Raw genomic sequence first — 22,878 nt, 5'->3', positions numbered from 1 at the left:
TTATAAATTCTCCTTCCACTGTAAGCATTACATGACACGTTTCACGCTGTAAGTGACACATGATATATTTTTTAATTTCTAATCTTTCATTTTTTAAATTTATTATTTCATTTGATTTTCTTTTTTTATCTATATGTTTCTTCATATTTTGTATTCTATTTTGTAATTTTTTAATATATTTTTATAGTTACTTTTAATTTTTTCAATAAAGTATAAGAAATGCAATAATTTTTAATGAAAACTATTACTATAGATGTTTATACATCAAATAGAAAAATTTAAAATATACATTAATTTAATACTTATCGAATATTTTCTACTTTGACATTCGTTTCTTCTTATCAATTCTGATAAAAATAATACTAAAATTAAAATTTAATTGAATTTTGTAAATTTTGGTAATAAAATGACAGCTTTGTGTTAAAAATGTTAAATACTTCAACTTAATAAGAAAATATTTATTTCAATAATATTAGTGAGTGAATATAATTTTTTTATAAATAAATATAAGAGAATAATTTTTTTCCTTATACTCTGTCATACTTCTTTTTTATGAGACTGAGATTATAAAAAAAAGAAGAAGAGAGATTATTAAATTTATTTTCTTAATTGGGAATTGATTTGAACTTAAGGCATATAATATGAATCAATTTATTTGTAAAAGTATGTAAACATAATTTATTTTATTAATATATTATTATATGTATTTAATAATTTAAATTTATTTAATACTTCAAAGATTTATACTATATATTTTAACTTTATTATACCCATATTGAATTAAATATATTTTAAATATTAAATACATATTCTAGTGTTACTTTTGTAAATTGTTTGGAATAATTTATTTATTAAAATTCGGTGTAATATAAATAAAAACCCATTTAATTTGATGATTAATATATTCTAAATAATGAATGAGATAAAATACATATATTACACGTTTTATAAATCCGTACATCATATGAGTATAAAATATAGTTTAATAAAAGAGTTTAAATACACTGAACTGCATGTGATCTATTGTACAATAGATCGATAGTTAGCAGAAAAAAGATCACGTGAACAAAAAAAAAAGAGAAAAAGATATCAATGGTTAGATCTAAATCATAAATACATTAATTTAACATTATCTTATTGATAAAAAAAATATAAAATGAATTAACTTATTATATATGTGTGTGTTTTAAAAAACTAGCCCTCTAAGAAATTGAGATCATAAAAAATTGAAATACAAGCAGAAATTATATTTGTTTTGTTTTGTTTTGTTGTAAATGGTCGTTTTGGTTTGAAACTTTCGGTCTGTCAATACATAACAGATAAATGGGAAAGAATAAATTTGTTATTTATAAATTTGAAAAGTCATCTTTAATCTTATATTATATTTAAGGTGTGAGTGTATATATATATAATACCTTTATCATTTATATTGTTATAAGAGAGTGAAAAATTAATTTGAAATAAAAGTTACTTAAAGGAGACTAATAATAAACATTTAGAAGAGAAAATAGAAAAATTTCTTATTTAAATTCTCTAAACTTCATTTAATCAATAAACCAACACCATGAAAAGGTATCCAAAAGTTTAGAGATTATGGAAGCAACAAAAACATCTATGAAGTCCCTGCATTTAACAATCCTTGCGTGAAATGGCAAGGCTTTAATACACTCATAAGTTAAACATAAACTCAGATAAGTAAAGCAGCAAATTTGATCTTCATTTTAGTAAGGCATGACCAAGCTTTCAACAAAAGTCCTGGGAAAGAGACAGAAAACATCTATGTCTGTGGGTATTATTGAGCGTTCTAACTTACCATTCCCCTGGTTATTCACAATTGCTACCCATTCAGGAACAGTAGCTGATATAATCAAGACATCACCATTCTTAGACATGCAAAAGGGTATCATTTTAGGAAAATTTAAAGGACTAATTTGAAGATCAAAATAGCTAACATTCACCAACTGAATCCAAGACTTGTCATCTCCGAACTTCTTCATTTGTCATATGATAACATTGGTTTGGTTATAATCTTGCCAAACACACACAGAGTCCCTCAAAATCACAAGACTTGGCTCCTGAAAACCACGTTGATCATCATTCAGCAATAATACCCTACATGTCTCGGTTCCCAAATCAAGGGAAACAATTACCAATTCAACCTCAATAGTCGTGTCATTAGAGACATTTAGAAATGCAAACCAGTTAAGAGTTCCATCCACATATACTCCATCACCACGATGCATAGCCAGAAGATCGGGAAAACATTCAAGGTACCTCCAACAACCATCACCATTGCAATAAACATTCACCCAGTGATTTTTGTGACTTGTCCTTAGTATCATAACCCAAATTCACTATTACCACCTTGTAAGTGTCGTTTATTGGATCATAGCCAAACCCAAAATTTGTAAACACAATCCCAAAATCGCTGTAGGGAGAGGGAGGAGGCGGTGACATTTCTGATCTCAACCTTGTGGCCATGTTCCACAAATAGAACCCTCCTTTTCCCAAACGGGTAAACACACAAAGCAACTCATTGCAAGAACCTATGACTAAGTAGTTGAGATTCCTGTTGGGATTTTCTATCAAACAATAATTGTGTCTAATCACTTGTTATTATCTATATAGAATAAAAATTACAACACAATTATAGAATTTATTGTTAACCCATACCCCAATTTATGATAAAAATAGAATACAGAAGTGTACCTAAATTTGTCATTGGGAATAATGAAGGTTATGAAATTGACAACAGGTATTTGATCTTCCAAATGTAGAGCACTTTAGATTTTCCTTATGAGATTTCTCTTCTGATGGGGATGAAGAGAGAAAAGAACTATAATTGTACGTGTGTTATTTGCTCTATAAATGGGAACCATAATCCCTGTATTGGTAACTCAGTTACCCAAAATTGATAATTATAATTTGGCCCCTCATCAAATTATAATATCACTAAGGGTATCTACACAATTAACCTTTCATGACATATATGCCCTTAGCCATAAACTTATATTAATTAGATTACTTTAATATTTTGGCTAATAAAATAATGGCCCTAATACGTTTAAATTATGTAATATATATGTATGACCAAAAATTGCTAACAATCTCCCACTGGTCACACATATATATCCTTATAGTCCTTATAAATGTGTTAGACTTTATGAGCTCAAAATTTGCCATTACATACCTTCAGCATATTCCAAAAATCTCGTCCATTGATTACATCAACACATATAACCAAAACAGTTTTCATTGTATCAATCACAATTTAAACCCATCAATTATTACTAATGCTGACAGAATCAAATGACATAAACTCATCATGAAATGTGTAGCATGAAAATTACGTAAAGGTGGCTTGTACACGTCTATTTTCAACTGGTCCTACTTTACCTCAATGAGGATATGCTATCATGGAGTTTGTCCCTAAGTGTTCTATGAAAATCTGTCCACTCTATATCCTTTCCTTAATACCTAGGAACTTGATGTCAATATGCTTTGACTTGGTTGAGCTCTTATTGTTGTTAGAATACAATACAGTTGATTTGTTGTCACAATATAACTTAAGTGGTCTTTCAATTCCTTCCACAATTTGCAGCCCTGTGACAAAATTTCTCAGCCATATTCCATGATTTGATGCCTCATAGCATGCTACAAATTTTGTTACCATAGTGGATGAAACAGTAAGGGTTTGCTTGGCACTATGCCAAGAAACTGCACCACCAGCTAACATGAAAATGTAACCTGAAGTGGATCTCAAACTATCTTGGCATTTTGCAAAATTCAAGTCAGAATACCCAGTGATCTCCAACTGGTTTGACCTCTTGTATGTGAGCATATAATCCTTTGTTCTCTTCAAATACCTCATAACCCTTTTGGCTGCTTTCCAATGATTCATTCCTGGATTGCTTAAATATCTGCCTAATACTCCAACTATGTATGCTATATCTGGATGCGTACATACTTGGGCATACATCAAACTCCTTACAGCTAATGCATAGGAAATCTTCTGCATTTCCTGAATTTCCAAATTTTCTTTTGGGCACTGTTTGAGACTGAACTTGTCTCCCTTAGCAACAAGGGTATCCCCTACTTTACATTCCTGCATGCCAAATCTTTGAAGTACTTTTTCGATATAGTTCCTTTGTGATAATCCAAGAGTACCCCGCGATTGATCTCGATGTATCTGAATTCCTAATACAAAGGAAGCGTCACCAAGATCTTTCATTTCAAAGTTTTTGGACAAAAATCTCTTGGTTTCATGCAACATGCCTATATCATTAGTGGCAAGCAGTATGTCATCAACATATAAGACCAAAAAAATATACTTTCTCTCGCTGAACTTTTGATACACACAATCATTAACAAGGTTCATCTTGAAACCAAATGAGAGAATAACTTACTAAAATTTGTGGTACCATTGACGAGATGCCTGTTTTAGTCCATAAATGGATTTTGTCAGTTTGCAAACCATATTCTTTGGGTCTCTTGACACAAAGTTTTCTGGTTGCAACATATAAATTGTCTCATCAATGTTGCCACTGAGAAACGTTGTCTTGACATGCATTTGATAGAGCTCCAAATCATAATGTGCGACAAGAGTTATGATTGTCCTAAAAGAGTCTTTCGATGAAACTGGAGAGAAAGTCTCTTTAAAGTCAATCCCTTCCTTTTGGGCATAACCCTTCACCACAAGACAAGCCTTATACATTTCCACATTACCTTTGGAATCTCGTTTGGTCTTAAATATCCATTTGTAACCAATGGGTTTCACACCTTCTGGTAATGGAACAAGTTGTCAAACTTTATTATCTTGCATGGACTTGTACTCCTCATTCATTGCTTCAATCCACTTTTCTGAATTGGAATCTTGCATGGCTTGATGAAAGTTGACTGGATCATCTTCTATCATACCATTATTTTCCTCATATTCCTGAAGAAATACTATGTAATCATTTGGCATAGCACTTCTTCTATCTCTAGTGGATCTCCACAAAGGCATTGGCTCATAATGCACAGGTTCTTGAGGATCTTGAATTTGTTCTTCATGAACAACCAAATCATTTTGAGTAAGGGGTTCAATAAAAATGTCTTGTAGAGGTTCCGAACTTGCTTTATCAAAAGCAATTGTTTGAATCGGTTCTGGAATTGTTACCGATTCTTCCTCAAAGACAAAGTCCCTAACCTTATTCTTCCCCCCAAACTCAATATCTTCAAAGAACGTGGCAGTTCCCGTCTCAAAAATTGTCTTTAGCCTGGGATTATAAAATTTATAGCCTTTGGATCTTTTAGAATAACCAATAAAGTAGTTGCTCACTATTTAGGAGTCCAATTTCTTTTCATTCAGCCTATAAGGCCTTGCCTCAGCTGGACATCCCCACACATGAAAATGTTTCAGACTAGGCTTTCGCTCAATCCAAAGCTCATAAGGCTTTTTGGCAACTGCCTTTGTTGGCACTCTATTTAGAATGTAAGCTGTAGTCTTTAGTGCCTCTCCCCAGAGTGACTCTGGTAAGGTAGAATGACAGATCATGCTCCTTACCATATCCTTAAGAGTCTTATTTTGTTTTTCAGCCACACCATTCATGCTAGATGACCCTAGCATGGTGTACTGTGGGACGATTCCACATTCCTCTAGGTACTTGGCAAAAGGCCCTGGACGTTGTTCACCTGAACCATCATATCTGTCATAGTATTCACCACCACGGTCAGATCTGACACTCTTGATTCTTTTGTTGACTTGATTCTTAACTTTAACTTTAAATGTTTTGAAAACATCCAGAGATTGTGACTTTTCATGTATAAGAAATAGGTATGCATATCTAGAGTAATCGTCTATGAATGATATAAAATATTACTGACCATTCCAAGAAGGTGTAGGAAATGGCCCACAAATGTCTGTATGTATCAACTCTAAGACGTCCATAGCTCTATACGCACCTAATTTCTTTGATTTGGTCTGTTTACCTTTAACACATTCAACACAAACATCAAAGTCTGTGAAGTCAATGGAATCCAAGATCCCATTTGACACAAGTCGTTCAACTCTCTTTTTAGAGATGTGACCTAGGCGCCTGTGCCATAATGCTCCTGAGTTAATATTGTCAATTTTACGCTTAGTACCGCGTAATTCTGCATTAAAGAATTCACCATAAGAAGCTACAGTATCAAGTAAATATAGATTATCATAAGCTAAAAGTGAACCAGTTCCAACAATATCTGAATTAAAAAACAACATAACCATATGGTTTTCAAATGAACAAAAATAACCTGATTTGTCCAAATAAGAAATCGAAACCAAATTTTGTCTAAATGACGGTACAACTAAAGTGTCTTTCAAATCCAAATAAAAACCAGTACATAATAATAATCTAAAGTGCCCTATAGCTTCCACTTCCACCGATTTGCCATCTCCAACATATATCCATCTTTCAGAATCAATTGGCTTCCGATAACTTAGGCAACCCTGCATTGAAACACTGATGCTAGTAGTTACACCTGAATCTAACCACCAAGTGTTTCTAGGTACTGAAGGTAAATTGACCTCAGAACAGACCAAAGTAAGAAACATACCTTTTCTCGCACGCCAAGCATGATATTTGGTACATTTCTTCTTTACATGTCCAGACTTACTGCAAAAGAAACAGTTGTCACCCTGATTTTGTTTCTTTTGTGTTGGACCCTTAACAGCTTCATTCTTAAAGTCTTGAGTCATCTTTCTTTTGCCCTTGTCTTTAGAGGTACTCACAAAATGGGCACTTTCAGTCCTTTCTTGCTTCATTCTTTCCTCTTCTTGTACACAGTATGAAATGAGCTCATTAAGAGATCATTTCTCCTTCTGATAGTTATAAGAGATCTTAAACTGACTAAACTGTGAAGGTAGAGAAATCAACACTAAATGAATAAGCAAGTCTTCTGACAGCTCAAGCTTTAGTGCCCTTAATTTTGAAGCAATATTTGACATTCCCATAATGTATTCCCTTATATTTCCTTTGCCTTGATACTTCATGGAAATCGAGTTCTGAAGAAGAGTACTTGTTTTCGCCTTATCGCTTTTTGCAAAGCGCTTTTCAATTTCAGCAAGGAATTCTTTGGCACTTGTTATATCATCTGAAACAGTACCCCTAAAGACCTCAGGAATGTCACACTTAATGATCATAAGACTCATGCGATTTGAGTGATCCCACTTCTCATGAAGTTTCCTATGTTCAGAGGTACTAAAATCTGTAAGAGAAGAGGGTTTCTCAATCCTTAATGCAAGGTCTAGATCCGTGCAACCAAAAATAATTTATATGTTCTCTTTCCAGTCCTTAAAATTTGTACCATTAAGAACCGAAACTGAATTCATATTAGCAGATATATAAGCAACAACTGAAAAGAACAAAGCAAACAATACAATTATGCTCACATTATAATAAAATCCAATCATCAATATGTTCAAATAATGGCATAACCCATCTCAAGATACCTGGTGCATCATTAATATCAAGTCTTTGGACAGTAATATTAATTGCTAGTGGTACACTTGTTGTAATGATCAAACATTGATAATAAAACATGTCAAACAATAAACCTATCTTTGGATTGATTTATCATTCACAAGCAAAGCCTCATAATTATCACATGTTTACTATCACAGGTGTGCATGCAATCCGGCCAATATTAATCTTCCTTTAGACCAATTAATACTCGCATGGATAAACATACATACTAACTTTTAACATTTCTTATGAATAATCTACACAAGAGCTATCACTTTGATGATTTCTTAATTCAATTAGCTCATTTAAAATATTAAACTTTGGTTTAAAATATATAAACAATAACCAAAATTTGAATATTGATATACCAAACTCAAAAAAGAAATTTTGTATAATTTCAAAGTAACCTAATTCGAGGATTATGATAAGCATTAAAAAATAAATAAATAAACTTCCATACGATTTCAATGCATCTCTGTACGATTTCAATGCACAGAACATATTTAATGCATCATATATGTTCAATTTGAAACCATGTTCAATACGCAAAATTAAAACTAACATTCAATACGTAATCAGCGTATAATTTCAAATTGAGATCAATAAATCATACATCATATTCTCCAATCAATTTAGATGAAATCGAATCACTGTGTCATATTCAAATTGAAATCAATAAATCATACGTTATATTCAAATTGAAGTGCGACAACAGTGTTTAAATGAAACCTAAATGCATATCGTCACATTAAACATTGAACAGAAACTCAAATGCGCAGCGTCAACCATAAGATCAATTTGATAAATAATTATCATTACAACTCAGAATTATGAAAAATCAATAAATCCCAATGTGGAACCTTAATTTTAAAACTTCCAAAATTATAAATTAAGTATAGGTTGCTCTTATAGAATTTTCTATCAAACAATAATTGTGCCTAATCACTTGTTATTATCCATATAAAATGAAAATTACAGCACAATTATAGAATTTATTGTTAACCCATACCCCAATTTATGATAAAAATAGAATGCGGAAGCGTACATGAATTCGCTATTAGAAATAATAAAGGTTATGAGATTGATAATGAGTATTTGATCTTTCAAATGTAGAGCACCTTAGATTTTTCTTATAAAATTTCTCTTTTGATGAGTATGAAGAGAGAAAAGAACTATAATTGTACGTGTATTACTAACTCTACAAATGAAGACCATAACTCTTGTATTGGTAACTGTCATCGAGTACCCAAAATTGATAATTATAATTTGACCCCTCATCAAATTATAATATCCCTAATAGTATCTATATAATTAACTTTTTGTAATACATATGCTCTTAACTATAAACTTATATTAATTAGATTATTTTAATATTTTAGCTAATAAAATAATAGGTTTAACACATTTAATTTATATAATATATATGTATGGACATAAATTGTTAACAATTCCATCCACAAATAATATCTCTAACAGTTAATGGGTGATCTAGAAAAGAACGCATAGAACATGACACTTCTCTGTGTTCATTGAAATCGCTGAAGTGAGATTTTAGCATTAGGTGGATACGTGTCCAGTCCTCGTTTGTATTAGACATACGAAGGTGCAATTTGACGAAAAATGATTGGGATAATAACGAGTTCCATGACTTGCACACAGATTTGAATCGGATAATGGATTTCACAGTAACACATGACAAGATTTCTACAGTGAGTTCGTCAATGAGGACTGGCGACCTTGCACCACGCATCGCCGATTTCATGCTGTCGTGCCTTTTGGTGATAGTGACTTTCTTCTTATCAGTATTACTGCAATTTTGTAACTAAACATGCTTATACATCTCTATTATATTTATGCTTTTTTTTAACAGTATATAAAAATAGAAAATTTTGATTAAAAAATATACTTATTATATTAATGAATGATTATCTTAACATCTTTCTATATCATCGGTGCATTTCAATATTAATTTATAAAACAGCTTTTTAAATGTGTATGGAAAGGCACATACGATTTTATGTTTATTAAATTCTTATTAAAAATAATAGGATATAAAATATTGAAATTATTAAATATTGTGTTTTTAATAGAAAAAATTAATTTATTAGTTTTTTATATATTAGACATGCATTAAAAAATTTATTTATAAGAATTAAAAAATATTAAGGAAATTTTTTATCATTAAATTAAAAAGCTAAATCAAAAGTAATATGAGTGATTAATGAATGTATTTTAACATGAAATTTGATATGCAATTTCTTGGGAAGAATATTTGACTTTAATTAATGCGTACTTAAATTTATGATATATAAACGAAAAATTCATTGAAGGGTACGGAAATACTAAATTTTCTTCTACCCTTATTTTAATAACATTTTTATTTCCTTTTATTTATTTACGTTATAAAATTAAAATTATAAAAAAAAAAATTTAATCACCTAAATCAAAATTTTGACAAAAAGAATAAAATTAAAAATTCAGCATAAACTCAAATAGAGTTGACTCACAGTGCAGTCAATTCTCTGAAAACAAAGGGAAGGGGAGCTGTTAGTAGACTTCTTAGAGTACTTTCAAATGGCGATTGTTTCGTTAAAATTTGATAATCTTTTATGATCTAAAAGTTTCTATTTGGAAAAAAAAAAAAAAAAAAAAAAAAAAAAAAAAAAAACCAAATCAATGGCATTTTAAAAAGGGAAAGAAAAAAAAAAGGGAATTTATGAAACATGGAGAAAGGGAATTAAACCAAAACGGAAACTGTGAAACAAGGAGGAAGGGAACTGAACCAAAAAGGAGGAGTGTCAAATTAAAAAGAATCTGAAAACAGAAGAAAGAAGATAATAAAAAAGAAACTGAAACTCTGTTACACCCCGCACTATCTTAAACGTCATAATTTTTTAAAAACAAATTTAATTTTAAAATAAAATTTTATAAATATATATAATTTGAATTAACAAACTAATTTCATAGTAATTTTTATAAAACTAACAAAGTAAAAGGTAAAGGCTACGCTCAATCAGTAAAATAAGCGACTGATAAATAAGTTAGCAAAATGATTTGTTATAATGGGTTTTAAAATTTTAAATATTTAATTTTGCAAATAAAGAATCTCAATCTCTTAACTATTTAAAATGAGTTCATCTTTAACATAAATTTTTTTTTAGATTAAGAAAGAACATAATTATTTAATCACGCGAAACTATATCATATTTTCTCAAACTCACTCCCATTTTTAGTTGTAGAGATATTAAAGATTTTGTTTTGTGCTTCTAATATAAAGTTCAATGATAAATTGAGTGACTATGGTTGAAATTTTTTTGATAAAAGTTTAAAAAGATAAATCTAAAGCAAGAGATCTAATGAAGTCATATAATCCTCTTTGTAGTAGAAGCTTTATTCAATTTCTCTTTCTTTTATTTCAATTCTTTCTTATTTCTCCTCCTTGGTAATATGCAAACCTATTTTTCACATCTAACTTAAACCTTAGACCTACATAACTACTTTTCCTTTGGATTGTTATACTTTCAAATGTAAGAATTTCTTATTTGAAAACATTATATACTCATACCAATTATTTTAAAAATCATTATTTTTGTTTGATCAGAATAGAGATAATAACTAAAGATATTTTGTTGAATCAGAAAAAAATACAAAGAATTCACTTCGCTTTAATTTTCACTTAAGCTAAAGTTATCAGCTTAAGCTAAATTTAAACAAAGATGAATCTAAATTTTTCGTCAAATTTGTTTAAACTAACACATATTTGCTTAAGTGAATCAAAGATAGAGATGAATCTAAATTTTTCATCAAAATTAGCTTAAGTCATAATCTACAGCTTAAGCGAATTATGTTCTGCTTAAGTAGAAAAAAAATTATAATTTTTGCTTAAGCAAAAAAACTCAGCTGTGAATGTTGTAGAATTTGTACGATGAAAAAGCGATTATTATATAGGGAGAACACGCGAGAGATCTAAAAAAGCATTGAATAATGTATCAATACAAAACATCATTTTCATGATGAATTGAGACTGTAAGAGTAGTTGTAAAAGTTTTAATTCTTAAAATTATTAACTTTATAAATAGAGTTTGTGGAGAATTCTAAACATCTAACATAACATTTAAAATTTTATGAATTCAAAAGTTATTTTTTATTATGTATTCAAATTACATTTGAATGCATATATGAATACATATTTTCTTAAAATAAGATTAGAAAATCCAGAATATACAAAGGTAAAGAGAGAAAAAATATATCGTATAAAGTTTTAAAGACAAAAAACAGTAATAACTTTTAAAATTATCAAACAAAAGATTTTGAAAGTTCAAAGAAAAATTTTGAAAAAATTTATAAAGGATTAAATGATAAATATATTTAAATTTGTATTATTAAATTATAGATAAAAAATCTTAACCGTTTATAAATTTTAAAATACATCTAATGGTTTAAAAATGATCACTCACTTATAAATCATTTACCTTGCTAACTCATGTTAATCTCCACCAAAGTAAATACTAAATCCATTGAGCTAATAAAAATTTTTTAATACATTTTTTTAAATATTAATTAATATTTTAGTAAATAAATGAACAGCATCAGGTATTAAAATTAATTTCTATCTCAATTAAACAAATCTGGCGCTCATGCTTGAAAAACAATCACTTTAGGTTTCTTTTTTAATAAAAAAAATTCCTCAAAAGGATGTCAAAAAGATAATTATTATTTTAAAATAAAATGCAGCATTCAGATGCTTACTTGAACGAAAACTTTTACAAAAAGATATTATTTATTTTATTCAATTATAATTATTTATTATCGTATTCATTTATATTAAATTACGTCGAATGAAAAATATAAAATAATAAATAGTGTTATATATATATATATATATATATGTATATATATATTAATCAAACATATATTATGTTAATTTTATTATATATAAATAGAGTATTAAAAAATTTGATATAAAATTTTGATTAATATGATCTATATAATAAGAGTTTTAATTTAATGGGAAATAATAATAAAAGTTATTAGAATAAATTATAGCTGTATAATTTAATATTGTGTTAATTTATTATTTTAATCAAAACTAAAAATCACTTAATTTTTTAATTATTTTCCTTACAAATAATTTTAAAAATATTTTATTATATCTTATTTATATTTTCTATTTATTTTATTTTATTAATACAACATGTAATAATTGTATATTACAGTTTTTCAATAATTTTGTTTTATTTATTCTATATAAAATAGCATAACTTAATTCATTTATAATCCATAAAAGATCCCATAAATATATGTTGAATCATTTTTTATTTAATTATTTATGAAAAAATTGATTTAATGTAAATAAATGTATAGGAAAAACATACAAAGAACAAATAATGTTTAGATAAAATTACTAACATGTAAGAAAATTAGACTAATTTAAAATTACACTAACATGCATTTGAGTTTGTTACTTTGAAATGTATTTTAAAAAATTAAAATTATTTTTAAAACATATAAAATTTAAAATAACTCACAATAGTTAATTTACAATAATACTTAGACACATAAATAAAGAAAATTATGGCATATATTTTTCATTTTATATTCTATATATTAACATGCATTTGAATTTTATTATTTTAAAATATATTTACAAACTAATTTAATCTAAATAATTATAAAATACAATAAATAATTTGCTATATATTTTTATGAAATAACTATATAAATAAATTTTATTTAATAATAATAAAGTTTTTAGTGATTTTGATTACTATCAAAGTTATTCATCTTTGGTACATGTACTGTAGGTATATGATTGACAAGTAATCTTAAGTAAATGCAAGTATCATTTGAACCAATCCACTTTACGTTGAAAAGGTCATAATTTAATTACTATATTAATTAATTATAAATTATATATATATATATATATATATATATAATTCAAAAGTTTTTTTTTTTTTTACTTTGTATAAATTATTAATATTTTCTATGAATACATTCACGCATGCTTTATATATAATAGGCTTTTATAATGTATTTAAGAGTTTGTTTGTATGGTATTTAAAAGTTTAAAAAATTTAATTAATTTTTTTGTTTATATGATTTTTTATTTAGATAGAATATTAAATATTATTTATTTATAAAAATTTTATTTAAATAAAATAATGAATCATTATATAATAATGATATTTTTAATAACCTGTGTTTACAGAATCCGGATCCTCTGCGGTGTTGGCAAGAACTGCAGGAGGTGCAGTGCGTTTTCGCTTAAACGAAAAAATTTGCTTAAGCGAAATTTAACAAAACGTGATTTTGGCTTAAGCCAAAAAAATTAACTTAAGCGAATTTAGTTAAAAAGTAGATTTTTGCTTAAGCTAACAAATTTGCTTAAGCCAAAATTGAAAAAAAATTTAAAACAATTTTTTTTCTTCTCTAAATTATAGAAAATTCAAGAAAAATTTGTTTCTCACCAATCACTACCTAATTACTAAAGACTCTTACATATTTTATCCCACCAAATATTTCAAATGTATTATCTAGTGTGCTACTTGTATTAAACATTAGTGAGATAGAACCATTTGAAATCAAGTTAAATTGTTGATAATTGTAATAAGAATTATAGGAATGATAACTTTTAAAAATTGGTTGAGAAATAGTTACATTATTACATGTTTTAAAATACTTAAGTTTTTGTATTATGACTATAAAGTGTGATAATATGATCTTACACAAATATTTTTAAATGTATTGTCTAGTGTGCTATTTGTGCTAAACATTAGTGAGGTAGAACCATTTAAAATCAAGTTAAATTATTGAAATGATGATAAGGATTATAGGAATGATAACTTTAAAAATTTAGTTGAAAAATAGTTGTGATATTACATGTTTTGAAACACTTAAGTTTTTGTATTATGACCATAAAGTATGACTATATAATCTTGCACAAATGTTTTTAAATGTATTGTCTAGTGTGCTACTTGTACTAAATATTAATGAGGTAGAACCATTTAGAATCAAGTTAAATTGTTGAGAATGATGATAAGAATTATAGGAATGATAACTTTGAGAAATTAGTTGAAAAATAACTGTGATACTACATGTTTTGAAACACTTAAGTTTTTATTATATGATCATAAAGTGTGACCACATGATCTTGCACAAATGTTTCTTGAATTTTCTGTAGTTTAGAGAGGAAGAAGATGAAGTTTTAAAAATTTTTGCAATTTTGACTTAAGCGAATTTTTTAGCTTAAGCAAAAATTTACTTTTTAACTATATTCGCTTAAGTTAAACTTTTTTGTTTAAGTTAAAATTACGATTTGTTAAATTTCACTTGAGCAAATTTTTTCATTTAAATAAAAATGCACTACGCCCCCCGCAATTTTCGCCAACACTGCAAAAGATTCGGATCAGTGTTTACATTTAAAATACCAAATTGAATAAGGTATTCTAATTACTAATTTTTATTTTTTATAATTTTTATTTTAAATAAAATAAAACAATTAAAAGGGAGAAAATCACTCCCTGTGTGGATCAATCAGCAAAAATTATTATAATTTAATCTATAATTTAGAGTTTAAGTTTCAATGAAAAATACATGTTGTATTACAATTATATAAATTTATTATAATTTTAAAAATATTTATTTAAATATAAAAAAATAATTTTTTAAAATTGTTCATTAAAAATATTAATCAATATTTTAAGAGAAAAATTATTTTAAAATTATTTTGATTCAACAATTATGTTACTTGATAAAGTGACTGCATATTATACCACTATAAATAATATTAAAAAGTAGAAAAGAAATCACATAATTATATTATAAATCATTATAAAAATTAACATAAATAATAATTAAAAAATATTTTAATTTATATGAAAAATAGTTTTGTAAATAATTTAATGAAAAAATATGTATTATATATAATTTAAGACAATGCATATTATATATAAATTTTATATGACTTATTTAACAACCAAAAGTCATTGGTTTGTAAAGCAATTGTGTGAAACTAATTTTAAGTAATTAATTATTTAAATAAAAATATAATTTATATCTCAATTTAATTACTAGATTAAGAAATATTAAAAAATAAAAAAATTCAGTTGATAAAATTATTATTTAATGAATTAAATTTAAGATAAAATTTAATTTTAAAATAACTATATTATATAAAATTACTTATGATTATTTATAATGGATATAAATAGAGAAATTACACATTAATAAAACAATATAATTTATTTTATTTTATAAATTAATATTTTTATTATTTGATAATTAGAGAAAAATATTTGAAAATATAATTTAGTTTATAATATATTTATATTGCGTGAGACTTATAATAATATGGGTACATATAAATCAAAGGTAAAGAAGTTGTATATTAGTTTTAAAAATTATGACATTAATAGTTTTAACATAATAAATAAATAAATAAATTGATAATTAAATTCATAAATTTTTCAAAGACTGTATTTTATTAATTAATAAAATAATTATTTAATTAAGTATAGTTGAACTATGATTTAATTTTTAAAATAAATTTATATAATTTTTAAAAAATAATTCACTAATATAAAATATAAAATAAAGGAATTATATAAAAATCTAGCTCAAATAATATTTTCATTACACAATAATAACAATTAAAATAAAAAAAATTAAAGTTCAAGTAAATTTTTTTAAAAGTGTCATTTTATTCATATTATTATTATTATTATTACTATTATATATATATATATATATATATATATATATATATATATTATTATGAAGATTGAACATTATAAACCCAATTTGCCCAAAACCCTCACTTCAGAGCATATCTTAATATTAAATGAGTTAAGGATAACGCTTATAATTATTTAGGCCGGAGACTATTCGGCCCAATATGCATAGCACACTTCTTAACAGATCCTAATATTTTGTTCCTGTCAGCCCAAGGTTAACACATCATTCTGATCCTTATTCAAACCTTTTTCTCTGCATATTAAAATATAATAAAATAATCAAACATGAAAAGAATTTAGACTCTTCTAAAATAAGGATTTAAAATAATATAAAATATAAAATAATTTTTATAAATTATAAAGTATAAATTTTAATATTAATTTCCCAATTTAAAGTAATATATAGTAAAATTAAAATTAAATTATATATTAATCTTCAATTCTTCACTCTAAACATTTAAAATAAGGAGTTGGTCATGAAGTTTGACATACAAATAATAAATTTGAACAGCTGCAAACAATTTGAAATGTTTAAAATGAAAAGAAAAAAAAAATACAACAAAATTACTCGGTTCTTCTCTCGAATTGATGTTTTTTTTTTCTCTCTGTTTTTCATCTTTTATTTTTCTTTCTTCATTACTTGCTCTAAGTATGCTCCTTCAAGTGTCGATTTCCTTTGTAGCAATGCATAAATACCAATTATGAATTGCAATATTTTGTGATAGGTATTGAAAGACCAATTATGAATTGAAGGGAAAATAATTAGCGTGTGGGGCAAACAGCCAAAATTCACAAAAATTGTTGTATATAAAAATTTACATATCATTACAAAACATAACTTTCAACCATTGAAGAAGAATCCGTTTAAAAAAATGGCCACATCAGAAGGGCGCTTTAAGATGAAAACGTCTCATTTGCCTTTGAAAATTCCACGATACAATCCTTAAAAAAATATGCATGAGATTCAGCTTTTCTAGAGTTGTACATAAAAAATAAATCGTACAGACATACAAGTCAAATTTAAAATAATTTATTTAGGTGTGCCTCAATGCACTCAAAAACAATTAAAATTCATAGCCACTTCTCTTTCAAAGGAAAAAAATTTGTATTGTCCGAATTACCATGATCTGACTAATGCATTTTTTAAAATAATTGAAATATGGTAACACGTGAGTGGTCATCACTATATAATCCCCAGACTCTCCAATAATTTTGAAAGGTTTTAATATCTTTCTTTACCACATTCAGTAAACTAATGAGCAATAACTATGTGAGGGTTGAATTGTAGTCGCTATCAACCATTTGAAAGAGATTAGTTAGTCATCGCAAATAATTATAACTATATTCAATGAAAACCGGTCTCTGAATTCCAAATAGGCTGCTTAGTGTTGACTTAAGGGATGTTTGAAAAGTTTTAGACATAAAAGGAAAGCAATGCACAAAATTTGTCATGAAAAAAAATACATCTCAATAATGGGTTTCAGAAGGTGCCCAAACTCCTCTGTTTGCATCATACTAAGTTGTTGTTTATTACATGTTGTTGCCATTTCTTCATCTCAGTCCATCAAGGACCCAGGAACTCTAAACTCAACTAATGGAAACTTCACCTTGGGGTTCTTCAGCATTGAAAATACTACAAATCGTTACCTGGGAATTTGGTGCAAGACCAAAGACACTGTCATATGGGTGGCTAACAGAAACCAACCACTTAAGGATTCTTCTGGGGTTCTTACAATATCTGAAGATGGAAATCTAGTGGTAATGGATGAACAGAAACATGTCATGTGGTCATCAAATGTGTCCAATATCACATCATCCAATTCTATTTTCCAACTTTCAGATTATGGGAGCCTTGTCTTGTTTGAAAATACAACAGGAAATACAAAATGGGAGAGTTTCCAGCATCCTACAAATACATGGTTGCCTCATTTGGAACTTTCTAGCAACAAAATAACAGGTGAAAAAGTAGGACTTACATCATGGAAAAGCCCTTCTGATCCATCCATTGGGAGCTTCTCTTTAAGTATTGAACGCTTTAATATTCCTGAAATCTTCATTTGGAATGATAATCGATCATATTGGCGCAGTGGTCCGTGGAATGGACAAGTGTTTCTTGGGGTACCGGGAATGGAAGCGACGTATCTTAACGGTTTTCGGGTCGAAAATAATGGGGATGGAACAGTTGCTGTATATTTTACCGTAGATGAGTTAGGACTTGTAGTGCTAACCCTGAATTCGCAAGGCCAATTTCAGCAACATACTTGGGATGATGAGAAGGAGGAATGGCAGGTTACATGGACAAGTCCAAGATCGGATTGTGATGTTTATGGTATATGTGGAGCATTTGCAAGCTGTAATTCACAAACCTCACCGATATGTACCTGTTTGAAGGGGTTTGAACCAAGGAACATAGAGGAATGGAATAGACGGAACTGGACTAATGGATGTGTTAGCAGGACACCTTTGCAGTGTGAAAGGGCCAACAACCAAAGCAGAAGTGTGGATAGTAATAAACCAGATGGGTTTTTGAGATTAGAGATGGTCAAAGTGCCTGATTTTGCAGAAGGGTCATCGGTTACACAAGACCAATGCCAAAGCCAGTGCTTGGAGAACTGTACTTGCATTGCATATTCATATGATGCTGTTATTGGCTGTATGACTTGGAGTGGAAGTCTAATTGACATCCAACAGTTCACGCTTGGAGGATCTGATCTATACATTCGTGTAGCCTATACAGAACTAGGTGTGCTGGGTATTATCAACCCAAAAATTTGAATACAGCTCTTCAACTTGACTTTATTAATTTGTTTATACATAAATTCTTCAATTGAAATTTTACATTTTTAGTTTTTTCTCAATTACAGGTAAAGGGCGAAATATAATTGTCATCATCACAATTCCAGTGATAATCGGAGTTTTGCTATTTCTCACATGTGCATATGTCATCTGGAGAAGGGCTTTGCACCAAGGTAATAGTAATACAACATCCTTGCTGATTCAAAATTTAGCTATTTAAGCATACATTTCATTGGTGTGAAATCTAAGCTTACATGTTTGATGTTTTTCATGTCTGCTAAACTGTGGAACTTCAATAAATCAGCAATGAAAAAGAAGCTTGGATTTTTTCGATTCAACAAAGGTACAACATCTGAAGAAAACATAAGTGACAACATAATTGGAGAATTTTCACAAGCTAAGCTACAGGAGCTGTTATTGTTTAACTTTGAAAAGGTTGCAACTGCCACAAACAACTTTCAATCCTCCAACAAACTTGGGCAGGGTGGTTTTGGTCCAGTATACAAGGTATGTTCAATCTAACAAAGTTAATCAAGTATGAATTGATTGTTTATAGCTTTTGTTTCCTGTCGTTGTTATGCAGGGAAAACTGCAAGATGGCAAGAAAATAGCAATTAAAAGGCTTTCTAGAGCATCTGGACAAGGTCTAGAAGAATTCATGAATGAAGTAGTAGTAATTTCTAAGCTTCAACACCGGAATCTTGTAAGGCTTTTGGGCTGCTGTATTGAAGGAGATGAAAAGATGTTGATATACGAATACATGCCAAATAGAAGTTTGGATGCATATCTGTTTGGTTAGATCTTTTGACGGACTCTTTATATGCATTTTCTGATATGTTCAAAATAACATGCTATATTTGGTCTTTGCTTCTGTAGATCCATCAAACAATAAACACCTAGATTGGAGAAAACGCTTTATCATTATAGAAGGAATAGCTCGAGGATTGCTTTATCTTCATAGAGATTCTAGGCTAAAAATCATACATAGAGATTTGAAGGCAAGCAATATCTTGCTAGATGAGGAGCTTAATCCAAAAATATCAGACTTTGGTATGGCTAGAATTTTTGGAGGGAGTGAAGATCAAGCCAATACCCAAAAGATTGTTGGAACATAGTAAGTGAGCCTTCTTCTTTATACTAGGAATGAGTAACATACTTGGATAATTGATCAATTGTTAATATTTCAATGTAGTGGCTATATGTCGCCAGAATATGCAATGCATGGAGTGTTTTCAGAGAAATCAGATGTCTTTAGCTTTGGAGTTTTGCTACTAGAGATTGTTAGTGGAAGACAAAACTCAAGCTTTTATGACCCTGAAAATTCTCAGACCATCTTAGGATTTGTAAGTCTATAATTCATCTCTAGCTTAGTTGTGGAAGCTTTCTTGCTTTCTCTTATAAAACATTTTTTATTTTTCATTTTAGGCCTGGATACAGTGGACGGAAGACAATCTTGTAACTTTGATAGATTCAGGAATATATGATCCTAGCCTTCACAAGGATATTTTGAGGTGCATACACATAGGACTTCTTTGTGTACAAGAATTTGCTGCAGACAGGCCAACTATGGCTACAGTAATTTCAATGCTTAACAGTGAGATTGTGAATCTTCCTCCTCCAAGGGAACCTGCATTTATCCTGAGGCAGAATATGTTGAATTCAGTCTCCTCTGATGAAAGACTTGGATTGTATTCTATCAACACTGCCAGTATTACAGACATCCATGGCAGATAGAAAACTAGTAGCTTTTTGAGTAAAAATTTCAAGTCTAGCGGAAATTATTGTTAGAATTTTGTAGGATTGTTCTTTTCATTGTTTAGGAACATGGTTCAAAATTGAGAACCATGATAAATCAGTTTTAAAATTTATTAAATAGTTGTTTGTGTGAGAAGTTTGAACTTTGAAATCTTTTATGTTATATATGGTTGGTTGGATAACAATACTTGATAGGTTTGTAGGATAAAGAATGTCTTACCTCTGGGAGACATAAGCCTCTGCATAATATGGTTTTTCAACTGAACCAAGTATAACTTAATGATTGGAAATGGTTATCCAACATGTAAACTTTAAATTTTAACTACTTTAGGCAACTCATTATAATAATCAACCTATAATTTTAAATCCTTTCCTCATGTTGAAGGAATATAATATAATGTACATGCTCCTCTCACCATCCTTGGTGGTATCCAAATTTTAAAAAGCTAAATTTAATTTCATTTTATAATATTTTAAATATTATTATATTTAATAATAAAATTTTAATATATTAAATAAATATTTTTTTAATTTTAAAATTAATTTTTATTTTTAAAATATAAATTTTTAATTTATTTAAATAAAATAATTTAACAAATATTACAAATAAATGATATAATAGTTATTAATTATTTTTTAAAATAAGTAGGTTAATTCACTCTTAACCTTGACTCTAATCCACTATTTTTTTTATATTGAGACTTAGGACAAAAATAAACCCACTAATAATGGACTTTAAAAAAATAGGGCTATACAGGAGGTTAAGTGAGATAGGATTTAAGTGAGATAGGATTTAAGGCTTTAACCTATTTTAATAACTTCAGTTGTGTCTCTGACTCTTTGACAACTTGTCTTCTTGTGCTCTATTTTTACACATTTCAAGTTCATTATCATTAAGGTTTTGTTTGAGAATTGATTTTTAGAAGAAAAGAAAGGGAAAGAGAAGACTTATGTGATGATTATCTTTATTTGAGAGATTTTAAATGAGAGGGGAGGGTTTATAAACCCTCTAAACCTTCTCAATCCCTTGTTTTTAAGTTTTCCCAATTTTGAGGGTTTATAAACATTTTCCTTACTTTTAAACATTTTTTTCTCCCTTCAAACTTTCAAATAAAGTCTAAAAGTTTCACGTGAGTTCATATTTATTATTCTTACTCCCTTGAATACTAATTTTCAAATCATTTCAAGCTTAGGCATCTCTAACAATGATGGGTGATTGTGCTCTAAAGCTTTGGATAAAAATAAAAGAAATATTTAAGGCAAAGGATATTATTCATAGGGAGCTTATAGTTTATGTTTTCCTTTAAGATCTTAAGCCTCTTAAATTGAGAATTTTTTCTTCTAATCTTCTTCCTCTTTTCATTAGTGTTCAAATTCACATGAAAATATTTTTATAGGCCCTTCAAAATTTCTAGAAGTGATTGATCTTGCTCTATGTAGTCATGAGTATTATGATAAAAAAATTTACACTAACATATTCATGTGAGTACAACATGAATCTTAGAATATTTAAGATACCTAAAAGGAGAAAAGCGCAAAACAAGTAAAGAATGAAAACTTAGAATCTTTGAGATGCCTAAAAGGAGAAAAGAAAGGGCAAATATTACAACAAAGATAAAGTTGTTATTTTTGGATCTATCAATCATGGTTCTAGTTACAAAAACAACCTCATACTCCTGCACGAGTGTACACGATAATGATTTTTATCAAATGAAAAAATTCTCAAGATTCATAACGAAAATAAAAACATGCTTAGAGATAAAAATGTTTCATTTTTTATATATAAAAATACTAAAAAAACGTTAAGGTAGCAAGAGTCATTGAAGTTGATCATTTTGATAAGAACTAAAGAGAAAAGAAAAAGGTAATCTAAAGAGAAAATAACATTTGTTTATAATGAAATATATAAAAAGATAAGGATATTAATAAAAAGAAATGGTGAGAGTGGCTGATTATTCTTTGATAATTAAAAAAATTAAACTCAAAATGATAAAATTTAAGAATAATTTAAAATTGGAACAAATCTTAGTAATAAAATGCAAGATATTTTGTCTTCCGTTAGAATTTTACTTAAATTTTTTTTTCATTTTTAAAAAATTGTTATTCTA

The 22,878-nt window shown here is 27.9% G+C and overlaps 2 protein-coding genes across 3 annotated transcripts; one reads left to right on the top strand and one right to left on the bottom strand.

The window, feature by feature from the left end:
- Nucleotides 1-6,829: 6,829 nt before the first annotated feature.
- Nucleotides 6,830-7,461, bottom strand: LOC113862378. The gene is made up of 3 exons (XM_027495467.1): nt 7,458-7,461; nt 7,327-7,374; nt 6,830-7,227 (listed from the first exon to the last, which is right to left on the bottom strand). The coding sequence occupies exons 1-3, from the start codon at nt 7,459-7,461 to the stop codon at nt 6,830-6,832; spliced, it is 450 nt and encodes a 149-aa protein (XP_027351268.1).
- Nucleotides 7,462-17,577: 10,116 nt separating this feature from the next.
- LOC113863651 (G-type lectin S-receptor-like serine/threonine-protein kinase At1g11300) lies at nt 17,578-20,915 on the top strand. 2 transcript variants are annotated; one of them, XM_027497296.1, is made up of 7 exons: nt 17,578-18,962; nt 19,084-19,194; nt 19,320-19,522; nt 19,599-19,809; nt 19,892-20,129; nt 20,208-20,358; nt 20,441-20,915. In XM_027497296.1, exons 1-7 carry the CDS (start codon nt 17,654-17,656, stop codon nt 20,747-20,749), a joined length of 2,532 nt encoding a protein of 843 aa, XP_027353097.1. In that variant the 5' UTR covers nt 17,578-17,653; the 3' UTR covers nt 20,750-20,915. The 2 variants fall into 2 exon arrangements, with proteins under 2 accessions (XP_027353097.1, XP_027353098.1); XM_027497297.1 differs by having other exon boundaries at nt 19,084-19,188; nt 19,892-20,900.
- The last annotated feature ends 1,963 nt before the right edge of the window (nt 20,916-22,878 follow it).

Source organism: Abrus precatorius, unplaced genomic scaffold, assembly GCF_003935025.1.
Source record: "Abrus precatorius isolate BTA unplaced genomic scaffold, Abrus_2018 Scaffold3, whole genome shotgun sequence".
Lineage (NCBI taxonomy): Eukaryota > Viridiplantae > Streptophyta > Magnoliopsida > Fabales > Fabaceae > Abrus > Abrus precatorius.
Note: the sequence above shows the minus strand (reverse complement) of the source record. Positions and strands in the feature narration are given on the sequence as shown.